General features: G+C 42.6%; 1 protein-coding gene across 13 annotated transcripts in view; it reads left to right on the forward strand.

Moving 5' to 3' along the window:
• Positions 1–22,620, forward strand: part of ep400 (E1A binding protein p400) — a 164,455-nt gene that overhangs the window by 131,148 nt on the left and 10,687 nt on the right. For all 13 annotated transcript variants that reach the window (XM_068054601.1, XM_068054607.1, XM_068054605.1 and 10 more), the window contains 12 exons: positions 302–546; positions 3,933–4,106; positions 6,891–6,938; positions 7,045–7,181; positions 9,615–9,671; positions 11,176–11,254; positions 12,265–12,441; positions 14,108–14,156; positions 14,246–14,355; positions 18,972–19,182; positions 20,134–20,282; positions 21,427–21,543. In XM_068054601.1, the coding sequence (XP_067910702.1) occupies positions 302–546; positions 3,933–4,106; positions 6,891–6,938; positions 7,045–7,181; positions 9,615–9,671; positions 11,176–11,254; positions 12,265–12,441; positions 14,108–14,156; positions 14,246–14,355; positions 18,972–19,182; positions 20,134–20,282; positions 21,427–21,543 (1,553 nt within the window). The remainder of the gene's footprint in view (positions 1–301; positions 547–3,932; positions 4,107–6,890; positions 6,939–7,044; positions 7,182–9,614; positions 9,672–11,175; positions 11,255–12,264; positions 12,442–14,107; positions 14,157–14,245; positions 14,356–18,971; positions 19,183–20,133; positions 20,283–21,426; positions 21,544–22,620) is intronic.

Genomic DNA, 22,620 nt, shown 5'->3' on the forward strand with positions numbered 1-22,620 from the left:
ATGCTGATGGGGCAAGATGAAGTAGATTGTGGGAGGCTCATGTGGAGCATTAACACCAGCATAGAGCAGTTAGGCCGAATGGTCTGTTTCTGTGCTGTGTAGATGCTGTGTTGGTAATCTGGAAGCAGGACAGCTCTTTCCCCCCCCACCCCAAACACACACACCGGTGTGTGTTTCCAGCAGAACAGGATGTTGGCCCAAACAGCAGGAATACTTGGTGGCAAATTGTATTAAAAACATTTGCCTGGTGTTGCTTTTTCTACACGCGGAAAGTGAAATCTGTTGACTTTTGATGTTGCAGCTGCTGGAAAGAAGTTTAGGAAAGCTCGCCACGGAGAGCCAGTCACCCCACCACGGTCACTGTTCGACAGGTCAACGCCCTGCATGCTCAGGATGCGCCGTGAGGCTAAAGATCAGAAGAAGAACATGTTTATGAAACAGCAGGCGTCGTTCGCTAAACCCCTGCCCACGCTGACCAAGCCCCCTGTGGATAGCGGGACAGACAGCCCTGAGTGGCTGATCAGTGAGGACTGGGCTTTGTTGCAGGTAACACTCCACTCGTGCTCGGTCAATATTTGCTGCAACGTCTGGGTGTCAGAAAACTTGTTTGATGAGTTAAGTAGGTCGTCAGAAGGGGCCTTTAGTAGTTGATGCGAAGGTTGGGCCTAATGGTACGGGGTGGGGAGTTGGGGCCATTTTGTAAGCAAAAAATCCAAACCTAAATTCAGTCATTGTCTCTGGTCATCAGTACTTAACATTGTAGAAATTTATTTCTCTATTCCTCCCTCTGTTTCCATATCAAAAAAAAGCTTGTGTCATGCCTGGACAGTTTGCTGCTTGAATTGTTGGCTGTTTCCTAATGTGTACACAAGGTTAGTTGATATTCTGTCATACTAATGTGCACATTACAAGAATATTCTCAGAAGAGGATTAGGTGGTATGTGGAATTATCCTTACATCTCTGATACATGGATTAAAATTTAGCCTTGGCTAATAGAAGAACATTTTCAGGTTATAGGTATCCTACAAATAGGATTAGTTTTGGATTGCTGTAGCATAGAGCCAGTACATATAATTGACCGAATGGCCTCCTCGTTTGCTAAGTTTCATGGGTCATTGGTGTGTGAATAGTCAATAGGATCCACTGTGTGAAACTTCTGATAACTTAATACGTTACTCAGAGATGCTGGTGAGATGAATGGAGGAATTCACACTGCAGTAATTGTGTTACATAGAAACATAGCAATTAGGAGCATGAGTAGGCTATTTGGCCCTTCGAGTCTGCTCCGCCATTCATTATGATCATGGCTGATCATCCAACTCAGTAGCCTGTTCTGGCTTTTACCCCATACCTTTTGATCCCTTTTGACCCAAGAGCTATATCTAACTCCTTTTTGAAAATATTCATTGTTTTGGCCTCAACTGCTTTCTGTGGTAGCGAATTCCACAGGCTCACCACCATTTCTGGTGTGATATTTGTGTCCTCCTTTGTGAAGACAGAACCAAAGTATGCATTTAGTTGGTCAGCCATTCCTTTATTCCCCATAATAAATTCCCCTGTTTCTGACTGTAAGGGACCTACATTTGTCTTTACCAATCTTTTTCTCTTCACATATCTATAGAAACTTTTACAATCAGTTTTTATCTTCCCTGCAAGCTTGGTCTCATACTCTATTTTCCCTTTCATAATCAATCCCTTGGTCCTCCTTTGCTAAATTCTAAACTGCCCCCAATCCTCAGGTCTGTTGTTTTTTCTGGCAAATTTATATGCCTCTTCCTTGGATCTAATGCTATCTCTAATTTCCCTTGTATGCCATGGTTTGGCTACCTTTCCCACTTTACTTTTGCGCTAAACAGGGATAAACAATTGTTGCAGTTCATTCATGCGCTCTTTAAATGTTTGCCATTCCCTATCCACCGTCATCCCTTTAAGTAACCTTTCCCAATCCGTCATGGCCAACTCGTGCCTCATACCTTTGTAGTTTCCTTTACTAAGATTAAGGACCCTTGTCTCAGAATCAACTACGTCACTCTCCATCTTGATGAAGAATTCTATCATAATATGATCACTCGTCCCCAAGGGGTCTGACACCATTAGATTGTCAATTATTCCTCTCTCGTTACACAATACCCAATCTAGGATGGCCTGTTCTCTAGTTGGTTCCTCCGATGTGTTATACTCCGATGCTGGGTCTATGTAAAATTCTGGAGACTCTGTATGAACACTGACCTACAAGTGTTTGCTGCTGACACTGGGTCCTCTTTCACCTAGTGAGTTAAATTGAATGGTGAAGCGCAAATGCTTTGCACCATAAAGCGAAATGCACTGGGTCGCATGGATCCCATGACACCTTACCCGTCTCTTCCGAGAGGGAGATCAATCTGAGGGAATATTACTGTAGTGCCTAAGCTTTGATTAAAATCCTTGGGGTTGAATTTCAATGGGGGATTCTCTGGACTGTCCACTGCATTTGGTGGGAGACCTGGGGAGATGGTGGCGTAGTGGTAATGTCACTAATGTCCTGGGGACACCGGTTCTAGTCCCACAACAGCAGCTGGTGGAATTTAAATTTAATTAATAAATTCAATTAATTAATATTTTAAAAATCTGGAATTAAATGCTAGTCTCAGTAATGATGCCATGAAACTATAATTGATTGTTGTAAAAACCCATCTGGTTCACTCATGTCCTTTAGGGAAGGAAATCTGCCGTCCTTACCTGGTCTGGCCGACATGTGACTCCAGACCCACAGCAATGTGGTTGACTCTTAAATGCCCCGTGAAATGACCTAGCAAGACATTCAGTTCAAGGGCATTTAGGGGATGAACAACAAATGCTGGCCTAGCCAGCGATGCCCACATCCCATGAAAGAATTTTTAAAAAAGCTTCTCCAATCTATCCACGTAACTAAAGTTTCTTATCCCCCAGAACCATTCTCGTAAATCTTCTGTACCCTCTCCAATGCCTTCACATCCTTCCTAAAGTACTGTGTCTAGAACTGGACACAATACTCCAGTTGAGGCTGAACCAGTGTTTTATAAAGGCTCACCTTAACTTCCTTATTTTTGTACTCAATGCCTCTATTTATAAAGCCCAGGATCTTGTATGCCTTTTTAACCGCTTTCTCAACCTGCCCTGCCATTTTCAATTAAAGCAAAATACTGGAAATCTGAAATAAAAACAAGAAATGCTGGAAATACTCAGCAGGTCTGGCAGCATCTGTGGAGAGAGAGAAGCAGAGTTAACGTTTCGGGTCAGCGACCCTTCTTCGGAACTGCCATTTTCAATGATTTGAGCACATAAATCTCCAGATCTCTCTGTTATGCACCTCTTTAGATTTGTGTCCTTTATTTTATATCGACTTTCCTCATTCTTGCTACATAAATTAGTAGATAGGGAGAAAGTGTTTCCACTGGCAGTAGGGTCGGTGACCGGAGGACAGGGATTTAACATTATTGGTAAAAGTACCAGGGAGGAGATGAGAATAACATTTTTTTATGCAGCGAGTTGTGATCTGGAATACGCTGCCTGAAAGGGTGGTGAAAGCAGATTCAATAGAGACTTTCAAAAGGGTATAGGATAAGTACTCGAAGAGGAGAAAGTTGCAGTTGCAGGGACCTAATTGGATAGCTCTTTCAAAGAGCCAGCACAGACATGATGGGCCAAATGTAGTCTTTCTGTGCTGTAAGATGCTATGATCGGGAGAACCCCCTGCAGATGTTCGACCCTATATTTTTAAAGGAGTGAAAAAACTGCTCAGACCAAATCTGCCCCGTATATCTCAACACATTGTGACTGCTTTTAGCACAGTACCTAATATGCTGGAAGGTGTGTTTGCATATTGAATATATTGGAAAATGTGTTGTTAATTCCATGGTTTTCTTTTAATGAAGGAATTTTTATTGTCAGGTTTATTGTTTGTTGTTGTTAGGCTGTGAAACAGTTGCTGGAGTTGCCTTTAAATTTGGCCATCATCTCCCCGGCACACACACCGAACTGGGATCTTGTCAGCGACGTAGTTAACTCCTGCAGCCGCATATACCGATCACCTAAACAGTGTCGCAACAGATATGAAAACGTCATCATACCAAGAGAAGAAGGAAAGGTAAAAGACAATTCATTGTCAGACCTTCAATAACTTAATGCATTTACACATTTGGATATTTCTTCATTCAGAGCGAGCTGAAAAAGTCTACAAACTGCATTTGTTTACTGGTTCAGATATATTGTTTTGAAGCCTCGGGCACATTGATTCTAACTTGCCCTTGTAAATAAATCTTTTTTTCAGACTGGAGGTCATATTAAAGCGTGAAATGCTTCACCCCAAGGTGTTGTTGGAGCAAAGGAAACAACATCATTTAAATGAGAATTGGAAAAGAATTTAAAAAGGAAGCACATAAATTAATGAGAAAGGGCAGACAGTGGGTTGAGAGTAAACAGCTATAGTTGAAGACTCAATACTGACAGAGGAGAAATGGGGCGATTGGCCACCTTCTGTGCTGTAATTGCTATGACTTTAGAAAGTAAAATTTGAAGGAGCAGTGTTATACAGGTAAAATAGTCTCATGCAGAATGCTTCTGGTTCCAATCGCAGTTGTTTGCACAACTGGCTTAATCTAGGTTCACGCTTTGGCTACAGCTGTGGTTCCTTGGAAGAAGGAGTCTCACTCCACTTTGCTCCAGAGGCAGGTCACGCGTTGACTGCTCATGTGGAGTTCAGTCTAAAAGCCTTGTGCCATGATCTCTGTAACTTCACTGATATGTAGAATGCTCCATTGGGCACAAAAGTAAGCTATCCAGAGGGTTCTGCATTTTACTACCCTAATCCTCCTCGTGCAGCCTTTAGCATTACAGCATCAGTCGAAAAATGATATATGCTGACCCAAAGCAAGGGCTAAATCACAGTGCAAAAATTGGCAGTGTCGTTCCGATTTGTGAGGCTGCTGCAGACCAACAACAACATTTGTTCCAAGAGATGTTCCATTCAACAAGAGAACTGCTGACTTACAGATGGAGAAGAGGAGCCCAAAAAAATCTATTCTGATTAGTGCAGACATTGAAGAGCAGCAAAGGAAAGTGCTGCAAACAGAACATATGGGCAAGTGTGTGGTGATGACCTACAGTGGTACATTACCAAGGTCTGAAAATACAAATACAATTTCAAGTAATGCTGAGCTTACAAGTTAGCAATGGCAGTAAATATTGTATAACATTGTGGGTGTAGATTTTTGTTAAAACCACAGAGCTGAAAGATGATCTTTCAGAGTTGAATTTGCAACAGTTCAAGAGCATTAGCAAGTGATTCCAAAAGAAGGGCACATTTCTTTGAATCTTTAATACAAACTCACTCCTCAAATCCTAAAACAGCACTTTCTTTTTTTGCAAGGAGCTTGTAAGTTGCACAACTGTGCAAATAGGCTTTTTTGAATATGAAAAATGTATTGTTAGAGTGTATAGGATAGTGACAATACATCACATTTTTAACATTCAGATTGATCAAGACACTACTAAGGCTAAAGAAAGTAAGAGAGAAAATAAGAGGATTCCAAAACTTACAATCAAGCTGACTGATGGCTTTGAGTTTTAAAACCTGAAGATTGTGGGAGGGAGGAAAGTTACACGAGTAGGAGGAGTTCTGAGATCCTGGGAAAGAATAAACTAGAGTACAAGACTTTGTAATGCATCTTGATGTCAGCACCAGCAAGATGTAGAAAAAGTTTGTCAGTTCACGTGGACCTCAGATGAACAACACAGCCTACAGCCTCCATCCCCTAACTCTGCATTCCTTGTCTCTGGCTGCTTGAGCATCCCCCACCCCTTGTACCCCACCATTGGCCTTCATTGGAAAAACCTTTCTGCTTCTCTAACTCCTCCTTTAATACCCTACTTAATACCCAACTCTTTGACAAACCTTTCGACCACCAACCCTAGTTTCTCCTCCTTTTAGTTCAGCTTCGTTCTTTTTGATTACCTCTCTCTGAGCCACTTTGGAACATTTTTCTACGTTCAAGATGCTACGTAACCAGATAAAAGTTTTCTTTTATTCTCTGGATGTCTCTTTGCTGGACGGCCGATGTTTATTACCCGTCCCTCATTTCCTTTTTGAGAAGGTGGTGGTGGGCAGCCACCTTGTAGCAGTCTGCTACAGCTGAGTGACTTGCTAGGCCTCTCCATAGGACAGTTAAAAGTCAACCACATTGATGTGGGGACTGGAGTCACATAAACTAGACTGGGTAAGGATGGAATGTTTCATTTGCTAAATGATATTACTGAACAAGTTGGATTTTAAAAACTCAACAGCTTCTTGGTCACTTTTACCGATTTTATGTACCAGCTTAATTTTGCCAGATTTAAAAAAAAACTGAATTTAAATTCTCGAACTGTCATGGTGGGATTTGAACTTCTGTTCTCTGGATTACTAATTCAGGGATAGGCAATAAATGCTGGCCGAGCCAGCAACGCCCGCGTCCCATGAACGAATAAAAAAAGTAATATAACCACTACGCTTCAGAGAACGGGAACGGAAGTACTACTGATGTAATCTGCTGTCCTTCTCTATTTCAAGATGAGAGATTTGAGGTTGGAGGGGGTCACCTGTAGGATGACAAGCTTATCTTGTGTTGAGAGGCATAAATCGATATGAAGAATCTGATTTTCAGCAGAAAGCAATAAGAAGCCATTGAGGAACAGAGACCACATGAAAATCTGGTTGTACCATTATAAAAAGAGTTCACTTTACTTTGCTCTGATAGTAAAACCACAGTTTCTGACAGGATTTTCCTATTTTCTGTTTCATTACTTTGTAAAATCATGTGTTTTTACTGTGTTGATTTTTGATGTTGAGCAGATGACCAGAATGTTTGTTGACTTTGTTCTCATTGATTTACAGTTGATATATGATGCTAATCCAAAGAAAAAAACAAAAAGCATTTACAAGGTAGGTTCATCCTTTTATAATTCTTTGCTGAATAATATTTTAAATTATGGTTATATGCACTTTAATGAGACACATATTGTAAATTGTGTTTGTTTTTTATTTAAAGAACAAGAACAGCCGCCCACTGCGAACCAGCCAAATCTATGCACAAGATGAGAGTGTTATGCATACCCAGCTCTTCACAAGTCACTTTGAGCTTGTGAAGCTTATAGCTGGCAAAAGAAGCCCGCCAATCAAACCAATGTAAGTGTTTTTCAGTATATTAGGAAGTGCTGGATGAAAAACGTCCTTCTAGGTTCGCTTTCAGTCATCCTGATAGTCACATGAAACGTTGATAATGGAGTTGTTGACTAATCACTGCAATCAGTCTCTATCAGTTAGTCTACAACCGACCCAGACAGTGGTGGAGATCTTTGGAAACCATAGGTCGAAAGTCTCCTATTCCTCCCAACCGTGCTGCACTACTACATGTCATATCTCAAATTACCCACATACTGTATCCCAAAATATCATTTTCTGGAAGAAATCTATCTAACTTGCATCTGCATGAATCAATACTAAATGTTTCCACAGTTTCCTTAAGGAGTCTGTTCCATAGATTGGTCAATCGCTTACTGAAATAATATTTCCGCAGGTTAGTGTTGAATCTAGCTGCTTGCAAGCCCAGGCTTGATTTCATTCTGTAGGTGTTGTTTAGAAGTGCCCTACTGATGGTCAAGAGAACACATGAAAAGCTGAAAGTTGGCGTCTTTTTGGATAGGCAACTGTCATATTTAGTTCATTAGGTAACCAGGTGGTGTAGAATGAAAGCCCTCTTCAGTCAGGTGGTGACGGGAAAAATAAACTTTCAAATTAGAAGAAATGAAAATGCTAGAAATGCACAGCAGGTCATTTAGCCACCCAAAGAGAAATTATTAATAATATAATAGCAAAATATTGCAGATGCTGGAAATCTGAAATAAAAACAAGAAATGCTGGAAATACTCAGCAGGTCTGGCAGCATCTGTGGAGAGAGAAGCAGAGTTAACGTTTCAGGTCAGTGACCCATCATCAGAACTGACAAATATTAGAAATGTAAAAGGTTTTAAGCAAGTAAAGCTGGGGTGGGGCAAGAGATAACAAAAGAGAAGCTGTTGATGGGACAAGGTCACAGAGAATAACTGACCAGAAGGTCATGGAACAAAGGCAAATGTATGTAAATGGTGTGCTGAAAGACAAAGCATTAGTACAGAGAGGATGTTAATGGACTGTAAAATGAACAGCCAGCCCTGGCTCCAAACACAAACATTTAAAAAAAAAAGTGGGTTGTCACAGTAGAAACAAACTAAAATAAAATAAACAAATAAAAATGAAAAAATAACTAAAAATAAAAAGAGGGGCCCCGTCATGCTCTGAAATTATTGAACTCAATGTTTAGTCCGGCAGGCTGTAGCGTGCCTAATCGGTAAATGAGGTGCTGTTCCTCAAGCTAGCTTTGATGTTCGCTGGAACACTGCAGCAATCCCAGGACGGAAATGTGAGCAAGAGAGCAGTGGTGGTGGGGGGTTGTGGGGTGGTGTTGAAATGGCCAGCAACCAGAAGCTCGGGGTCATGCTTACGGACTGAGCGGAGGTGTTCCGCAAAGCGGTCAACCAATCTGCGTTTTGTCTCCCCACTGTAGAGGAGACCACATTGTGAGCAGCGTAATTGAAAGAAGTGCAAGTAAATCACTGCTTCACATTGAAAAGAGTGTTTGGGGCCTTGGATAGTGAGGAGAGAGGAGGTAAATGGGCAGGTATTACACCTCCTGCGATTGCAGGGGAAGGAGTCGAGGTGTTGGGGGTAATGGAGGAGTGGACGAGGGTGTCGCGGAGTGAATAATCCCTTCGGAATGTTGACGGGGAAGGGAGGGGAAGATGTGTTTGGCAGTGGCATTACGCTGGATGTGGCGGAAATGGCGGAGGATGATCCTTTGGATGTGAAGGCTGGTCGGGTGGAAAGTGAGGACAAGGGGAACCCTATCGCGGTTCTGGAAGGGAGGGGAAGGGGTGAGGGTAGAGGTGCAGGAAATGGTCCAGACATGGCTGAGGGCCCTGTCAACCACAGTGGGGGGGAATCCTCGGTTGAAGAAAAAGGAAGACATATCAGAAGCACTGTTGTGGAAGGTAGCATCATCAGAGCAGATGCGTCGGAGATGGAGAAACTGGGAGAATGGAATGGAGTCCTTACAGGAGGCAGGGTGTGAAGAAGTGTAGTCAAGGTAGCTGTGGGAGTCGGTGGGCTTATAATGAATATTAGTAAACTATTACTATTTTGGATCATTTCATCTTAACTTGCAAGTAACAAATTTAGTTTCATGCCTGTGCTCGTGCCTGTTCTAATCATCACTCTTATAGTTCAAATGTACCTAAAGGACACAGACTTTAATTCTTGACCTTGAGTTAGTTGGCAGCACTCTTGCCTCTGAGTCAGATAGTTGTACACACTCACACTGCATTCCTGTGTGCACTCTTCCTACACAGTTGTTCACCCACATTTTAAAATGAGATTAATTTCTGTGTAAAAATGAGACACAAGAATGTAGCACACAGGTTAAAACATTTTTGTGTAAACTTTGCCAAATGAAATTTCTACACTAGTTTGTGTTTTCTCTGCACAACCTCTGGAATCTTTTCAATGATTTGCTTTGTTTTCTAGGCTTGGAATGAATCCCTTCCAAAAAAATCCAAAGCACGCATCTGTGTTAGCAGAAAGGTCTGAGAACTTTTATTACTTTTTGCTGTTTTGGCTCCTTCAGTTTTTGTTTTGTATATATTTGGGTGATACCAGAACGGCAAGATTTTATCTTTCAGGAAACATTTAGCAGGCTGGGTCTTTTTTCTCTTAAAATGTGAAGGCAGTGGGTGTCCTGAAAGAGGCATTTTAAATTATGAAAAGTTTTGATAGAGTAGACACAGAAAGAACGGGGGGAGGGAAATTTCCCAGGTCGTTGGAAATGGGGGAGTGGGTGGGGGGTGGGGGGTGACGGTAACCCAATGTCTTCCCGCCTTCCTCTGGATTTCCCAGGGGTAGGTTGCCTTGAGGTGGGGAACCCCTGTAGGTGAAAGGTGCAGCCAATTAGGACAATTAAGAAGCTAATAAAGAGCCATTTTATGCATGCAGTGGCTGTTCCCCAACAGTACATCCGTTGCATGCCATGTCGGCAGCGTGACAATGTAAGGAAAGCGAGTGCACTGCAGGCAGTCAGCGAGGGCTCAACCTGTTTGCATTGCAGCACTATAAAGGTGGAAACAGGCATTCATTGTGCTGGCCATAGTGTTAGCACTGACGGGAGCAAGTCCTTGGGATAGTTTGCAGCAAGAGGAGCTTAATGTCATTCAGTTGAGGTCAGTTGGAGAGATAAGCAGCTGTATTGACTTCTAAGACTGTGTCCTTACTCGGCGACATGGGTTCCATGTACTCTGAGACTGGCTGGCCTCCTGCCATCTTCTGGAAAGAGCACCTACCTCTGTGCCGTCACAGCTTCCACCATGACCTCAAGTGAATCGTCTGTGAATTGTTGGGCAGCCCTTACCCTTCTGGTATCCATCTTCCTCCTCCTCCTGCAAATTTGCTGTCCAGAATGCTCAGCTCTTCCACTGTGCGTGCTGCCGGTGTCCCTTTAAATAGTCAGCCCTCTTTTGGGCTTCTGACTGCTCCCGCTCACTGTACCTAGTTGGACGCCAATCCCAGAGATGCCCTCTTAATTGGCTGACCCCTGCAAAAATCAGCCAGAAGGCCTGCTACTAGCAGGGTCAGGCTGCTGACTTACATGTGTTCCTGATGCTCTGTCAAAGACTAAATCGGTAAGATTCCAACCAATCTTTGCACTTGTGGGGAAGAGCAAAACTAAAATCCTCAATATAAGATAGTCACCAAAAAAATGAAATGGGGTGTTCAAAAAAAACTTCTACCCAGAGTGCGGAGAGAATGGAACTCACTGCCACAGGGAATAGTTGAGGCGAATAGCATAAATGCTATTTAAGGGGAAGCTTGATAAGCACATGAGGGAAGGGAGGAATTGAGGGTTATGCTGATAGTTAGATGAGGAAAGATAGAAGGAGCCTCGAGTGGAGCATGAATGCTGGTATGGCATGGTTGGGTTGAATGGCCTGTTTCTATGCTGAATATTCTATGTAATTATATGCAATATTATTGGAAAGCTGAATACTGGAGCGTGTGTGTGTGTGTAACATATTTATTTATTTTACTGCCTTAGTGGAATCAACTATGACAAGCCTCTGCCACCAATTCAGGTCGCCACGCTTAGAGCTGAGCGTATATCAAAAGAGAAAAAGGTTGGTATTTGTGTAAAGATATATAAATATTGTGGCACATTGTCTTACGAATGCATTGAAAAATAAATAATCCGTGTAAAGTTATCAAAAGTTGAAAGTTTAACTTTAAATCAATCACTTTTACTTGAGACTTAAAGATAATGTGGATTGTTCTCTGCAATCTATCAGACATGAAAAATTGTCAGAATACAGATCACAAGTAGAATTACAGATCCTGCAACAATTTGTTAGGTAGGCGTTTATGGTGTGGTGTTCCTGAGTTGCTATTCTATGAAGTGTTGTCTTCAATTTTTAGTCCAAATGTTAACTTCATAATTAAAAATAGACATTTTTATCATAATTGACCAGTAATTTTTCTCTGAGCAGATACATTTGAGAAAAGTATTATCAAGGTTAGGTTCTACATTGTGTACAGCTTGTCCTAAGTTCCTTTGTTTTAAGTCACATATATTGGATGTACACTTCACTGATATATTTTCATTTTTGTACTGAAAGAAAAGTTGAATTGTACACTATGAATTAAACTATAAATATCACAGCAAAGTGGAAGTTGAGTTAAAAATTGAGAATTATATTTAAATGAAGACGTTATATTAAGAGTAGACTGTGTTTATGGTATCAGGTTAACAAACAGAAGCAATATTTAGAGATGTAAATGTTGGAAATACACAGTGGGTTAGCCAGTATTTGCATAGAGAATAGACCAGTCAGGATTCTTTGAGTGAATATATAGCTTTCATTTGATCAAGGATCTAGCCCTGAAATGTCATGACTTGTCTTTTCTCTTTACAGATATTGACTGACCTGCTATACATTTTCCAGTATTTTCTGCTTTTATTTCAGATTTTAAACATTTGCAAATTTTGTCCTTTTAATTTCAATTATGGCAATTTGTCAGTTTGCTGAAAACCATGCCTGTAAAAACCGAGAGCAATATTGAATTGGAATGAAACTTGCTTTAAAAGTTTCACGTGTTAATTATGTCTACATATTTTTTTTAAATCACAAAGGCTTTAGCAGAACAACAGAGAGCTCAGCAACTGGCGCAGCAGCAACAGCAAGCTCAGCAAAATACTCAGACAGCTGCTCAACAACAACAGGGCTCGCAGGCTCAGGCTCCGGTGGTTCAACAGTCTCAAGCTGTCGTACAGACTGCTGCATCTACTGTTGCCAACACCACAGTGCTGGTAAGAAAGATTGTTTTCATTTGCTGTTCCTTCATTGAAGCTTGTTTGTGTGAATGTGTGTTGGCAGGAATAATAAAATCATGCAGCACAGAAGGTCATTCTACTCTTCAAAAGAGCTATCCAGTTAGTCCCACTCTGCTGCTATTTCCCCATAGCTCTGTAAATGTATTATTTTTCAAGTATTTATCCAGTTCCTTTTTGAAAGTTACTATTGAATCTTCTTTCACCTCGCATTCATCATAACTGGCTGCATTTAATTAAAAAAATTATTAAAAGACAAACTAGAAATAAGAAATAAATAGAATTGAGTTGCCAGAGTTCAATGGCTAGGTATGGATTGCAGATTAGAGTCCGGCACCTCCTCTATTTAAAGCATTCATGTTTTTTGTTAAAAATGTTTAATTTTGATCGATTCATTCACAAAAGACCTAGGTGCACATGACTCTGAAATGAAGCAACTTTTTCAGTTTTTGATTGTTACTGCCTTGGGAGACAGCAGTATCAGCCGGATTGGGCATTTATTTTGTCTCTTGGAACTTTTTGATTTTGAAAAAAGCACATTGAAAAATTTGAGAGTTTCAGTCTTTGGATTGGACAGGGTTGCAGGGGTAGAAGGGAATCGAATTGTGATTTGACATTCCAAATATTATTAGGATTTGGCCCCACTATCTACATGTATTTATTTTCTTTGGTAAATGTTTCTTTAAGTTTTCAAACCATGGTTACTTTAACAACAACAGCAACTTGCATTTATATAGCATCTTTAATGTAGTAATATGTCCTAGGGCACTCCACAGGAACGTTAATAGATACCAAGCCACATAAGGAGATATTGGCTGGGACTTTTCGGTAGGCGGACAGGAGCCGGTCACCGACTGGGAATCCAACCTTTATTTTGTGGGTCGCAGGGCTTCAATTGGTGTGAGGTGGGATTACCACCCACTTGAGGGAGGAAGTCCCACCTAATGGAGCTGTCGGCCAGTCAGCGGGCCGGCAGCTCCTGGACCCAGCAGCGCCACTGCAGCCCAGCATGAAGAGAAGATGCTTGGGAGCTGGGAAGGAGGTAAGTTTTGGTTGTCTCGCCGGAGGTAATCGGTGGCGCCCCAGCGAGGCTAGGTTGGTCGATTGGGGGGAAGGAGGGTGTGCTGGGGGTGTTTGGGGTAGTGGTTTTGTCAGGCAGCTTCTCTCTGGTTCATGAACCCCTGATTGCCACGTGTAAAATCTGTGTGGAGGCAGGCGAAGGCTCTTACTTGGCCACTTAAGGGCCTTAATTAGCCTGGGGCGGGCGGGCTGTTTTTCGCTGCCACCGCCCTGCATAAAATGGCGGTGGAGGCATGAGCGGGTCCGGAAGGTCTCCCGGAGCCCCTCTCTCCGTTTTATACCACGCCACCATCCCGCTCGTCGGGGTGGCGTAAAACAGGTGACCAAAAGCTTGGTCAAAACCATAGGTTTTGAGGAGCGTCTTAAAGGAAGAGAGAGAGGTGGAGAAGTTTAGGGAGGGGATTCCAGAGCTTAGTGTCCAGGCAGCTGAAGGATGGCTGTCAGTGGTTTAATTCAGTTAGTTAGTGCATTAGGGTATAAAAATTAATGCTGTTATATTAGTAGTGATCATTGTGGGGTTTACGTTGCTCCAAGCTAAATACGCTTTATTTTCTGTTTTATGTAGCAGACTGGAGCTATTAAAACAGTAGCTGGCACAACAAGCATTCAGACTGGTAAGGTATTGCTTTATAAAGATTTATTGAGACCGGCCCAGCACAGCAATCATTTCTGCTTGCATTCATATTGATTTTCTTCTTTTTAGCCACTGTTGGAGGCAATGTCATTGTGAACACGGCAGCAGGAGTACAACAGAGTACATTTCAGCCGATTAACAAACGCCTCGCTCCACAAGTTATCCCTGGAACTCTTACAGTAAGTGCTTCAATAAGTTTAGCTATTCCAATGCTATAGAAACATAGAAAATAGGAGCAGGAGTAGGCCATTTGGCCCTTCGAGCCTGTACCGCCATTCAATACGATCATGGCTGATCGTCTAAACTCAGTAACCTGTTCCCGCTTTCGCCCTGTATCCCTTGATTTCTTTAGCCTTAAGAACTATATCTAACTCTTGCTTGAATATATTTAATGATTTGGCCTCAACTGCTTTCTGTGGTAGAGAATTCCACAGGTTCACCACTCACTGGGTGAAGTAATCCCTCCTCATCTCAGTCCTAAATGGCTTACCCCTTATCTTTAGATTGTGACTCCTCATCCTGGACTGATTGAGAACATTTAGTTTGTCCAGTCGTGTTAGAATTTTGTAGGTTTCTATGAGATCCCCTCTCATTCTTCTAAACTCTAGCGAATACAAGGCTGATCAACCCAGTCTCTCTTCATATGTCAGTCCTGCCATTCCAGGAATCAGTCTGGTGAACCTTGCATAGCAAGAACATCCTTCCTCAGATAAGGAGACTAAAACTGCACACAATACTCCAGATGTGGTCTCACCAAGGCCCTGTATAATTGCAGCAAGACATCCTTGCTCCTGTACTTGAATCCTCTCGCTATGAAGGCCAACATACCGTTTGCCTTCTTAACTGCCTGCTGCACCTGCATGCTTACTTTCAGCGACTGGTGCACAAGGACACCCAGGTCTCACTGCATCTCCTCCTTTCCCAATCTTTCGCGTTTCAGATACTAATCTGCCTTTCTGTTTTTGCTACCAAAGTGGATAACCTCACATTTATCCACATTATACTGTATCTGCCATGTATTTGCCCACTCACTCAACCTGTCCAAATCACACTGGAGCTTCTCTGCATCCTCCTCACACTCCCACCCAGCTTTGTGTCATCTGCAAACATGGAAATATTACATTTAATTCCCTCATCTTTATCATTAATATATATTGTGAATAGCTGGGGTCCGATCACAGATCTCTGTGGTACCCCACTAGTCACTGCCTGCCACTCGGAAAAAGACCCGTTTATTCCTACTCTTTGTTTCCTGTCTGCCGACCAGTTCTCTAACCATGTCAGTACCTTACCCCCAATCCCATGTGCTTTAATTTTGCATGCTAATTTCTTATGTGGGACCTTATTGAAAACCTTCTGAAAGTCCAAATACACCACATCCACTGGTTCTCCCTTATCTATTCTACTAGTCACATCCTCAAAAAAGTCCAGTAGATTTGTCAAGCATGATGTCCCTTTCGTAAATCCATGTTGACTTTGTCTGATCCTGTCATTGTTTTCCAAGTGCTCTGCTATTACATCTTTTATAATAGACTCTAGCATTTTCCCCACTACTGATGTCAGGCTAACCGGTCTATAGTTCCCTGGTCCAACTGTCTGTCTGTTTCTGTTAACTGTCTCTCAAAAGCCAGCTTTTCAATTAGTTTCAAACTTCAATTGGTAACAATATATCTCTTGATGCTCAGTCCGAGTGGCTGTATCCCGGGCAACCAGAATGCATCCTTCGAATCACAGTCTCCGAATGGCTCTATCCCGGGGCAACGAGAATGCATTATTTGGCTCTGTTTCTGGGGCTTGCTGCCTTAAAGCAGTACAGCTCCTTTTCCAGCTTTAAAGGCACACCGCATTCTTCCCGAAAAAAAAATTACAGGATTATATCACTGTTTAATTTCCATCTGAATTAATCAATACTTACTGCCTCCCCGTCTCCCTAGGGAACCCCTGTTCTATAGACTGGCCTCTTGCTCACTGAGATAAAGAGCTGAATTTTCCTGCAGTCACCGGGAACCTGATGTCTTCTTGGCAGCGGGCTGACTGGCGCATATGTATGAGAGGTGGCCTACCAGTTGGCTGCCTCCATGTTCACCGTCCAGTTAAGGGCAGTGGGTAGGACATGGGCGCGGGAGGGCCAATTGGAGGACGCGAAAGGATGGCCAGCCGGCAGCCCCACTGGGAAAGGTGGGTGGTGCATAGACAGAGGGAGACCTGGGGGTGCTTCAAAATGGAGATGCTCATGACAGGGTCCAGATGGCATGTTTGAAAAGAAGGCCCAGAACTGTCAGGGCCATCAGCATGGTGGGGAAACCACCTCCACAAGATTCTGTTTGACTGCACATCTTTCAGCCTTGGGATCCTTGATACCGGCATGTGCATCAGCCTCTAATGGCCCTCTGAACTCTCGCCGTGAAGCCACCTCCGAAATTTGTGGGGCTCCGGGCACAGCAGGGGTGCCTGAGCGATGCCAGCAAACTTGCCTCCTTCTCCAAATATGACCACTAATTGAGGCCTTAAGTGTCTTGATTGCCTGCCCACCTCTGATGAGTGAGTTGCTGATTCCAGCAACAGCCCGCCCCATAAGACTGGAGGTGGTACTGCGTCAGGGAGTCTTCCCACTACTTTCCTTCCCTGGCACCCCACTCCCTCCCCCCCCAGCCTCCAAGTTGCTGGGGAAATTCTCCTGATTAGTTTTGGTTTTACTCTGCCCCTGTTCAAGTGTAGGATATTTCCTCTGGTTCTACTGTTGTGGACAAGGTGGAACAGCTTGTCATGGTCTACAATGCCTAGTCTGTTTTAGAATCTTAAAATCAATGATCTCATCACCTCTTTTTCCAGTGAGAACATGCCCAATTTATGTAATTGCTTCTCATAATATGATCTGTCCATCCCTTCAGTCATTCTGCTTGTCTTCTTTTGTACTCTTTGCTGCAGCATCCTTTCTGTACTGCAGCGACCAGAACTGTGCATGTTATTTGAAGTATTGCCATGCCATTGATTTATAAAGAGGCAGGATTACCCCTCTACTTCAGTTCAGTATTGACCTTTCAATACATTCTAATGTCAGATTTGCTTTACTCACTACAACCGTGTATTGTTGCAATGGCTTCAATTGACTGTCAGTCAGGACTCCCCTATCTCATTCATTCTCAATTCTCTTTCCATTTCAGTAAGTCTATTCCTGGATTGTTTTTGTTCCCATGTGAAGCACTTAGAATTTTCTGTACATTTGAATTTCACCTGCCACTTACCTGTCTGCTCATTCCCCCATATATTCAAATCTTCCTGTAGCTTACCCTCTTCAGTTTTGGAAGCTACCAGCTTCATTACTTTTGTATCTCTCACATTACAGAATGGTGCAAGAGAAATAAGACGGAGACACAGAAAGTGAGAGAGGGCTAGAAAGAGTGCTAGTGTGACCTGTTGTTTTTATTCTTGCATGGGATTCGGGTGTTGCTGGCAAAGCCAGCATTTGTTGCCCATCCGTAGTTGCCCTTGACAACTGAGTGGCTTGTTCGGCCATTTCAGAGGGCAGTTAAGAGTCAGCCATATCGCTGAGAGTCTGGAGTTGTGTAGCCCAGAGCAGGTACGGTAGACTTCCTTCCCTAAAGGACTTTAGTGAACCAGATGGGATTTAACAGTAATCGATGATAGTTTCATGGCACCATTACTGAGACTAGGGGCTGGATTTTACTTGCCCCCCCAGACATCTGGGGTCGTGGTGGGGGAGCCCGGAAAATATCTCCGGGAGAGGCCCACCATCGACCTCGACGCCGGGAAGGCCCCGCCCCATATTGCTGGTGGCGGCAAGGCCTCGGGGTGCCCCCACCCATCCCCCTGCGTTTATCTTTGGAAACAATTTAAATATGCAAATAAGTGGTAATGAATGAATACCTACCTCATTGCAACAGCCATCCCATTCCAATATTCCGGCCAGTTGCCAGAACTCCCGCAACTTCGGATCTCGGCTTGGAGATCTGAGGCGGAATACTGGTGGGGAGGGGGGAGGAGTGAAGTTTTCAGAGCAGGGGACTGGGGGAGCAGGGAAAACTCTTGCTTTTGGTTGATGGGATGGTGGGAAGGGGTTGAGGGTCAAAGTTAATAAATTTTGGGATTGGAAGAAAATTTTTTGTGGGAGAGAGAGCAATTAATAAAGTGATTAGTCATGGGTGGGGGGGGGGGAGACGGGATTGTAACTGTGAATTAATTTTTGTTTAATTTTCTCTCCCCCTTCACTTTAAAAATTGAGTCCTCTGAAAATGGCGGTTGCACGGTGGCACTGGTTGCCGGGGACGGAGCGCCCACCTCCTGTACGTCATCAGGGGCGGGCATTCCACCCCCTCCTTGTACATGAGCCGCTGCGCTGAATATCGCGGCAGCTCTACGGTGCAGATCTCGTACGTGCACCGTGCCATTTTTGAAGCTTGCGGTGAGCTGGAAAAACTCAACCCTAGTTTTCAATTCCAGATTTTGTTGTATGAACTTAATTTATTAATTGAATTTAAATTCCACCTGCTGCCATAGTGGGATTTAAACCCGTGTCTCCAGGGCATTAGTTGGGCCTCTGGATTACTTGTCCAATGACATTACCACTGTGCCACCATCTCCCTATAACATATGTATGGGTATCTTTCCCCCACACTTGCATCCCATCATGTGACCCTGAAACCACTGATCAGCTGCCACTCCTAAATTCCCTTTCCATTCAAGCCAATCAAAATGAAAATCGGGAGAGGTGTTTAACCCTATGCAATCGATGCAGGGACAGTATTTTGCATTAACACCTTTGATCTGTCTTCAGTCTGCAGGGGGTACAACAGCCCAAGTCGTACATGCTCAGCAGCGAACAGTTGCCACGTCAGCTGCTACCACAGAAGTCGTAGCCATAGCATCCAACCCGGGTGTCCGAGCTGCAATGGCCCCAGTGACGGCCACGGCAGCAGCCGTGGTGTCTACTAATCTGACTCCAGTGCAGTCCCAGACGAGGTCATTGGTCACGCAAGTCACCCCAGGTAGGACAACTACGGCTTTTTGTCATGAGGAATTGACAATTACATCATAGAATATTTTGATGACCTTTGTATATGTGTAAAATAAATTCTAATCTATCACTGCCTGCTCAATCTTTCAGTGCTATTCTCAGTAATGCCCTGTGTTACCCTATGGGTGTACTAAAGATGCATCATATATTGTCTGAAACTTGAATGGCCATCTACTCCCAAGAATTCCCTCCATAAACCTCTCTGACTCTCTTTCCTCCTTTAAGCCACTGTGCAGCACAGGCCGTTTGGCCCAGCAGGTCTATGCTGATGAACAAGCTTCTCCCACACTCTCTTCATCTCGCCCTATCAGCATAACCTAACTTTTTTTGGCTTTGTTTTTGTAGAAGTATTCAGAATATTGGAAGCCCCCTCCCATAGCATGTGATCAGTGATAGTGTAGACCTGAGGGTTGGCCACAGGTGCTGTGTCTCAAAATATTGTAGGATTAGTATAAATGGTTGGTTGTTGGTCGGCACAGACTCGGTGGGCCGAAGGGCCTGTTTCAGTGCTGTATCTCTAAATAAAATAAATAAATAAAATAAAATTATAGTGGTCATGAGTGTGTGGCAGGAAATAGCACAGCCATTATTGGAGGGAGTCTGTATTAATAATTGTCCTGCTTGGATTTGCTTCTGCAAAACACTTCAAGGTGAAAATGTAATCCTTTTAATTAATAAGAAACACCATATATTAGAAGTTATTCCTCTTTCTTTTGTAAACCAGAAATATGGTCTAGGTATTTGCAGTGATGATTAAAACTTGATTTAGTGTAGGAACTGATACTTGGGAAAACTGTTCGGCTTTATACATTTTTTTCCCCTCTTAACTTTATTCTAATGACGATAAATAAAACTCTGGCTGCCTGAGTGATCATCAGCCTGCCTTGACGATTTGCATTTATTTGTGGGTTTTTATCCTCAGCCACAGGTATTCAATTGACTACTGGAAAACCCATCGCCCAGGCACAGATTCAGCTCTTCAGACAACCCCAGACAACTCCAGTACAGGTCCAACAAATCCAGCCCCAGTCTCAAACCTCCGCCCAGCTGAAGACAGTCCAGAAACTGCCAGTAAGTCTAAGGTCGCAACGATTGTCCGAAACGATTGTGCCTCTGCCCACACCAATGAGAGAGCTGTCTGTGTTTGGTTTTAACAGCACAAGCCGAAGTATGTTGTTGTTGCACTTCAGTGAATATTTGGAAAGTTTAATGAAAACAAATCTTTGGGTTCAATCTTTCACAAACAATTTTAATGTTATTTACCATTCTTATGTCTACTTCCATTGCTTGTACATCTTGCCCTTGAAATTATGCAGTTGCTGTGGGACCCCACAGTACAAATACTCAACACAGTAATCAAAATCCTCTGTTTTAGCTGGGACTTCTAAGCTAACTATTATAAGTGGGTGCATGCCTGTGCTAAAATAGTAGAGGATGAAATTGCAGGTGAGCACATTGAGCATTTATACAAAAGTATTCATCCCTGGCTCATGCCCCTGAGTCAGAAGTTTTTGGGCTTACGTCTCATTCCACAGATTTGAGCATAGAATCCAGACCCACTTTCCAGTGCCATTACTGGGAGTGCTGCACTGTCGGAGGTGCAGTCTTTCAGATGAGACGTTAAACCGAGGCCTCGTCTGCCTTCTCAGGTGGATGTGAAAGATCCTATGGCACTATTTCAAAGAAAAGCTGAGTTTTCCCCGGTGTCCTGGCCAATATTTATCCCTCAATCAACATCACTAAAATAGATGATATGGTCATTATCACATTACTGATTGTGGGAGCTTTCTGTATGTTAATTGACTGCTACATTTCCTACATTACAACAGTGTCTGCATTTCAAAAGTACTTCATTGGCTGTTAAGCACTATGGGGTGTCCTGAGGTCGTGAAAGTTCTTTCTCCCTCCTCCTTCTTCCTCTCATATTTCAGGGACCTTCAATTGTTTTTATTTCCAATGCATGTGAAATTTTATATGCATCTTGTTTTTTAAGTTACAAATACCTTTGACAACCAGAAATGCATCCAATACCGAACCATTTTTAAGTTTAAAAACACTCAAGTGAGTTATATTTGCTGTATCACTTGTATTATATACAAGGGATTTGAATTCCTCATTGTTCAGTAGGATACGATTATAGTAAAGTAATAAAAGTTGCTGACTGTGTTATGTAGGTGGGTAGAATTCAATAAAAGCTTTTTTTTTTCCCCATTAGGAACAGTTAATAAAATTGAAACAAAAACAACAACAACAGCAGCAGCAGCTGGCGCAGGTGACGCAAAGGAATACTGTCCTCACTGGTGCCGTGACCAATCTCCCAGTCGCCCGCATTGTAAGTTGTGCCCGTATTAAAAATTGGCGATCCCTATGTGAGTATAAGACCTGTAGTTCATTGCTCTCACAAACCATGGCAGTGCTTATATCACAGAACTATTTGCTGTCTTCCTGAGAAGTCTGTTTTCATCAGCACTACCAGTAACTGAAGTTAAAGAAAATGATTTTGTACGTTTGTGTGTAAATATGCATGTGAACACACTTTTGAGTGTCTCACTCATGAAATAGTAACAAGTCTGTATTGGGGCTGAAAACTTAACCGTGGTGCGAGTGGCAAACGGGATGAAAAGTATGAATCAAAATGGGAAGCCAGTGAATTAAATACCGTCCTTTCACCCAGCGTCTTACTTCCTCTCAGCTGAGGGCTTGCTCCTGGAAATAAGGGCTCTGATATTACCAGTGCAGGGTACTTGGACACCCCTAAATCCTTCGCAGTTAAAACGGAAGCAGGCACGCTCGTAGCAGGATGGAGTCAGATTTCACAATTGGCCAGTTTTAACCTCCGACCTTCTCCTGTCCATTGTAGGGGGGTGGGTAAACATTCTCCCCAAAGTTCCTGAAATAAAAGTGTTAGAAATTTCACAAGAAAAGGTAAAACTTAGCTACTCGGCTGCCTTTTCTATTTCCAAAATCTATGTGCTCACAACTCCCAGAATGCACATTAAGACGACAGACTGTCTGTATCTAATGAAAATAGTTTTTCAAAATCCTTCCAGCCCCCGTCTTTGTTCATCACTAAGTGTACTGCTTGCTTTTAACAAGAAGTTTTACTAACATGATAAATATCAAAAATTACATAATTCACAACATTAAACTTATTTTTGTGTCAGTGCTGTTCTTGGAATCTGTCTCTATGGTTAGTTAAACTTTGTTAAAGTAAATGGCAATGCATTTAGGTAGCTTGTTATTTTCCTCCTTATTCTGTACAAAAGATGTGATTGTCTCCTGTTTAAGCCAGTAAAACAAGTCTCAATATCACTGTCAAATCAATGTACAGTATTATTGCTTTTGAAATTGCACAGGATGAGATTAGGTGGAAAGGATTACATTTATATTTAAAATAATAGGAATATAG

Source organism: Heterodontus francisci, chromosome 23 (genome assembly GCF_036365525.1).
Source record: "Heterodontus francisci isolate sHetFra1 chromosome 23, sHetFra1.hap1, whole genome shotgun sequence".
NCBI lineage: Eukaryota > Metazoa > Chordata > Chondrichthyes > Heterodontiformes > Heterodontidae > Heterodontus > Heterodontus francisci.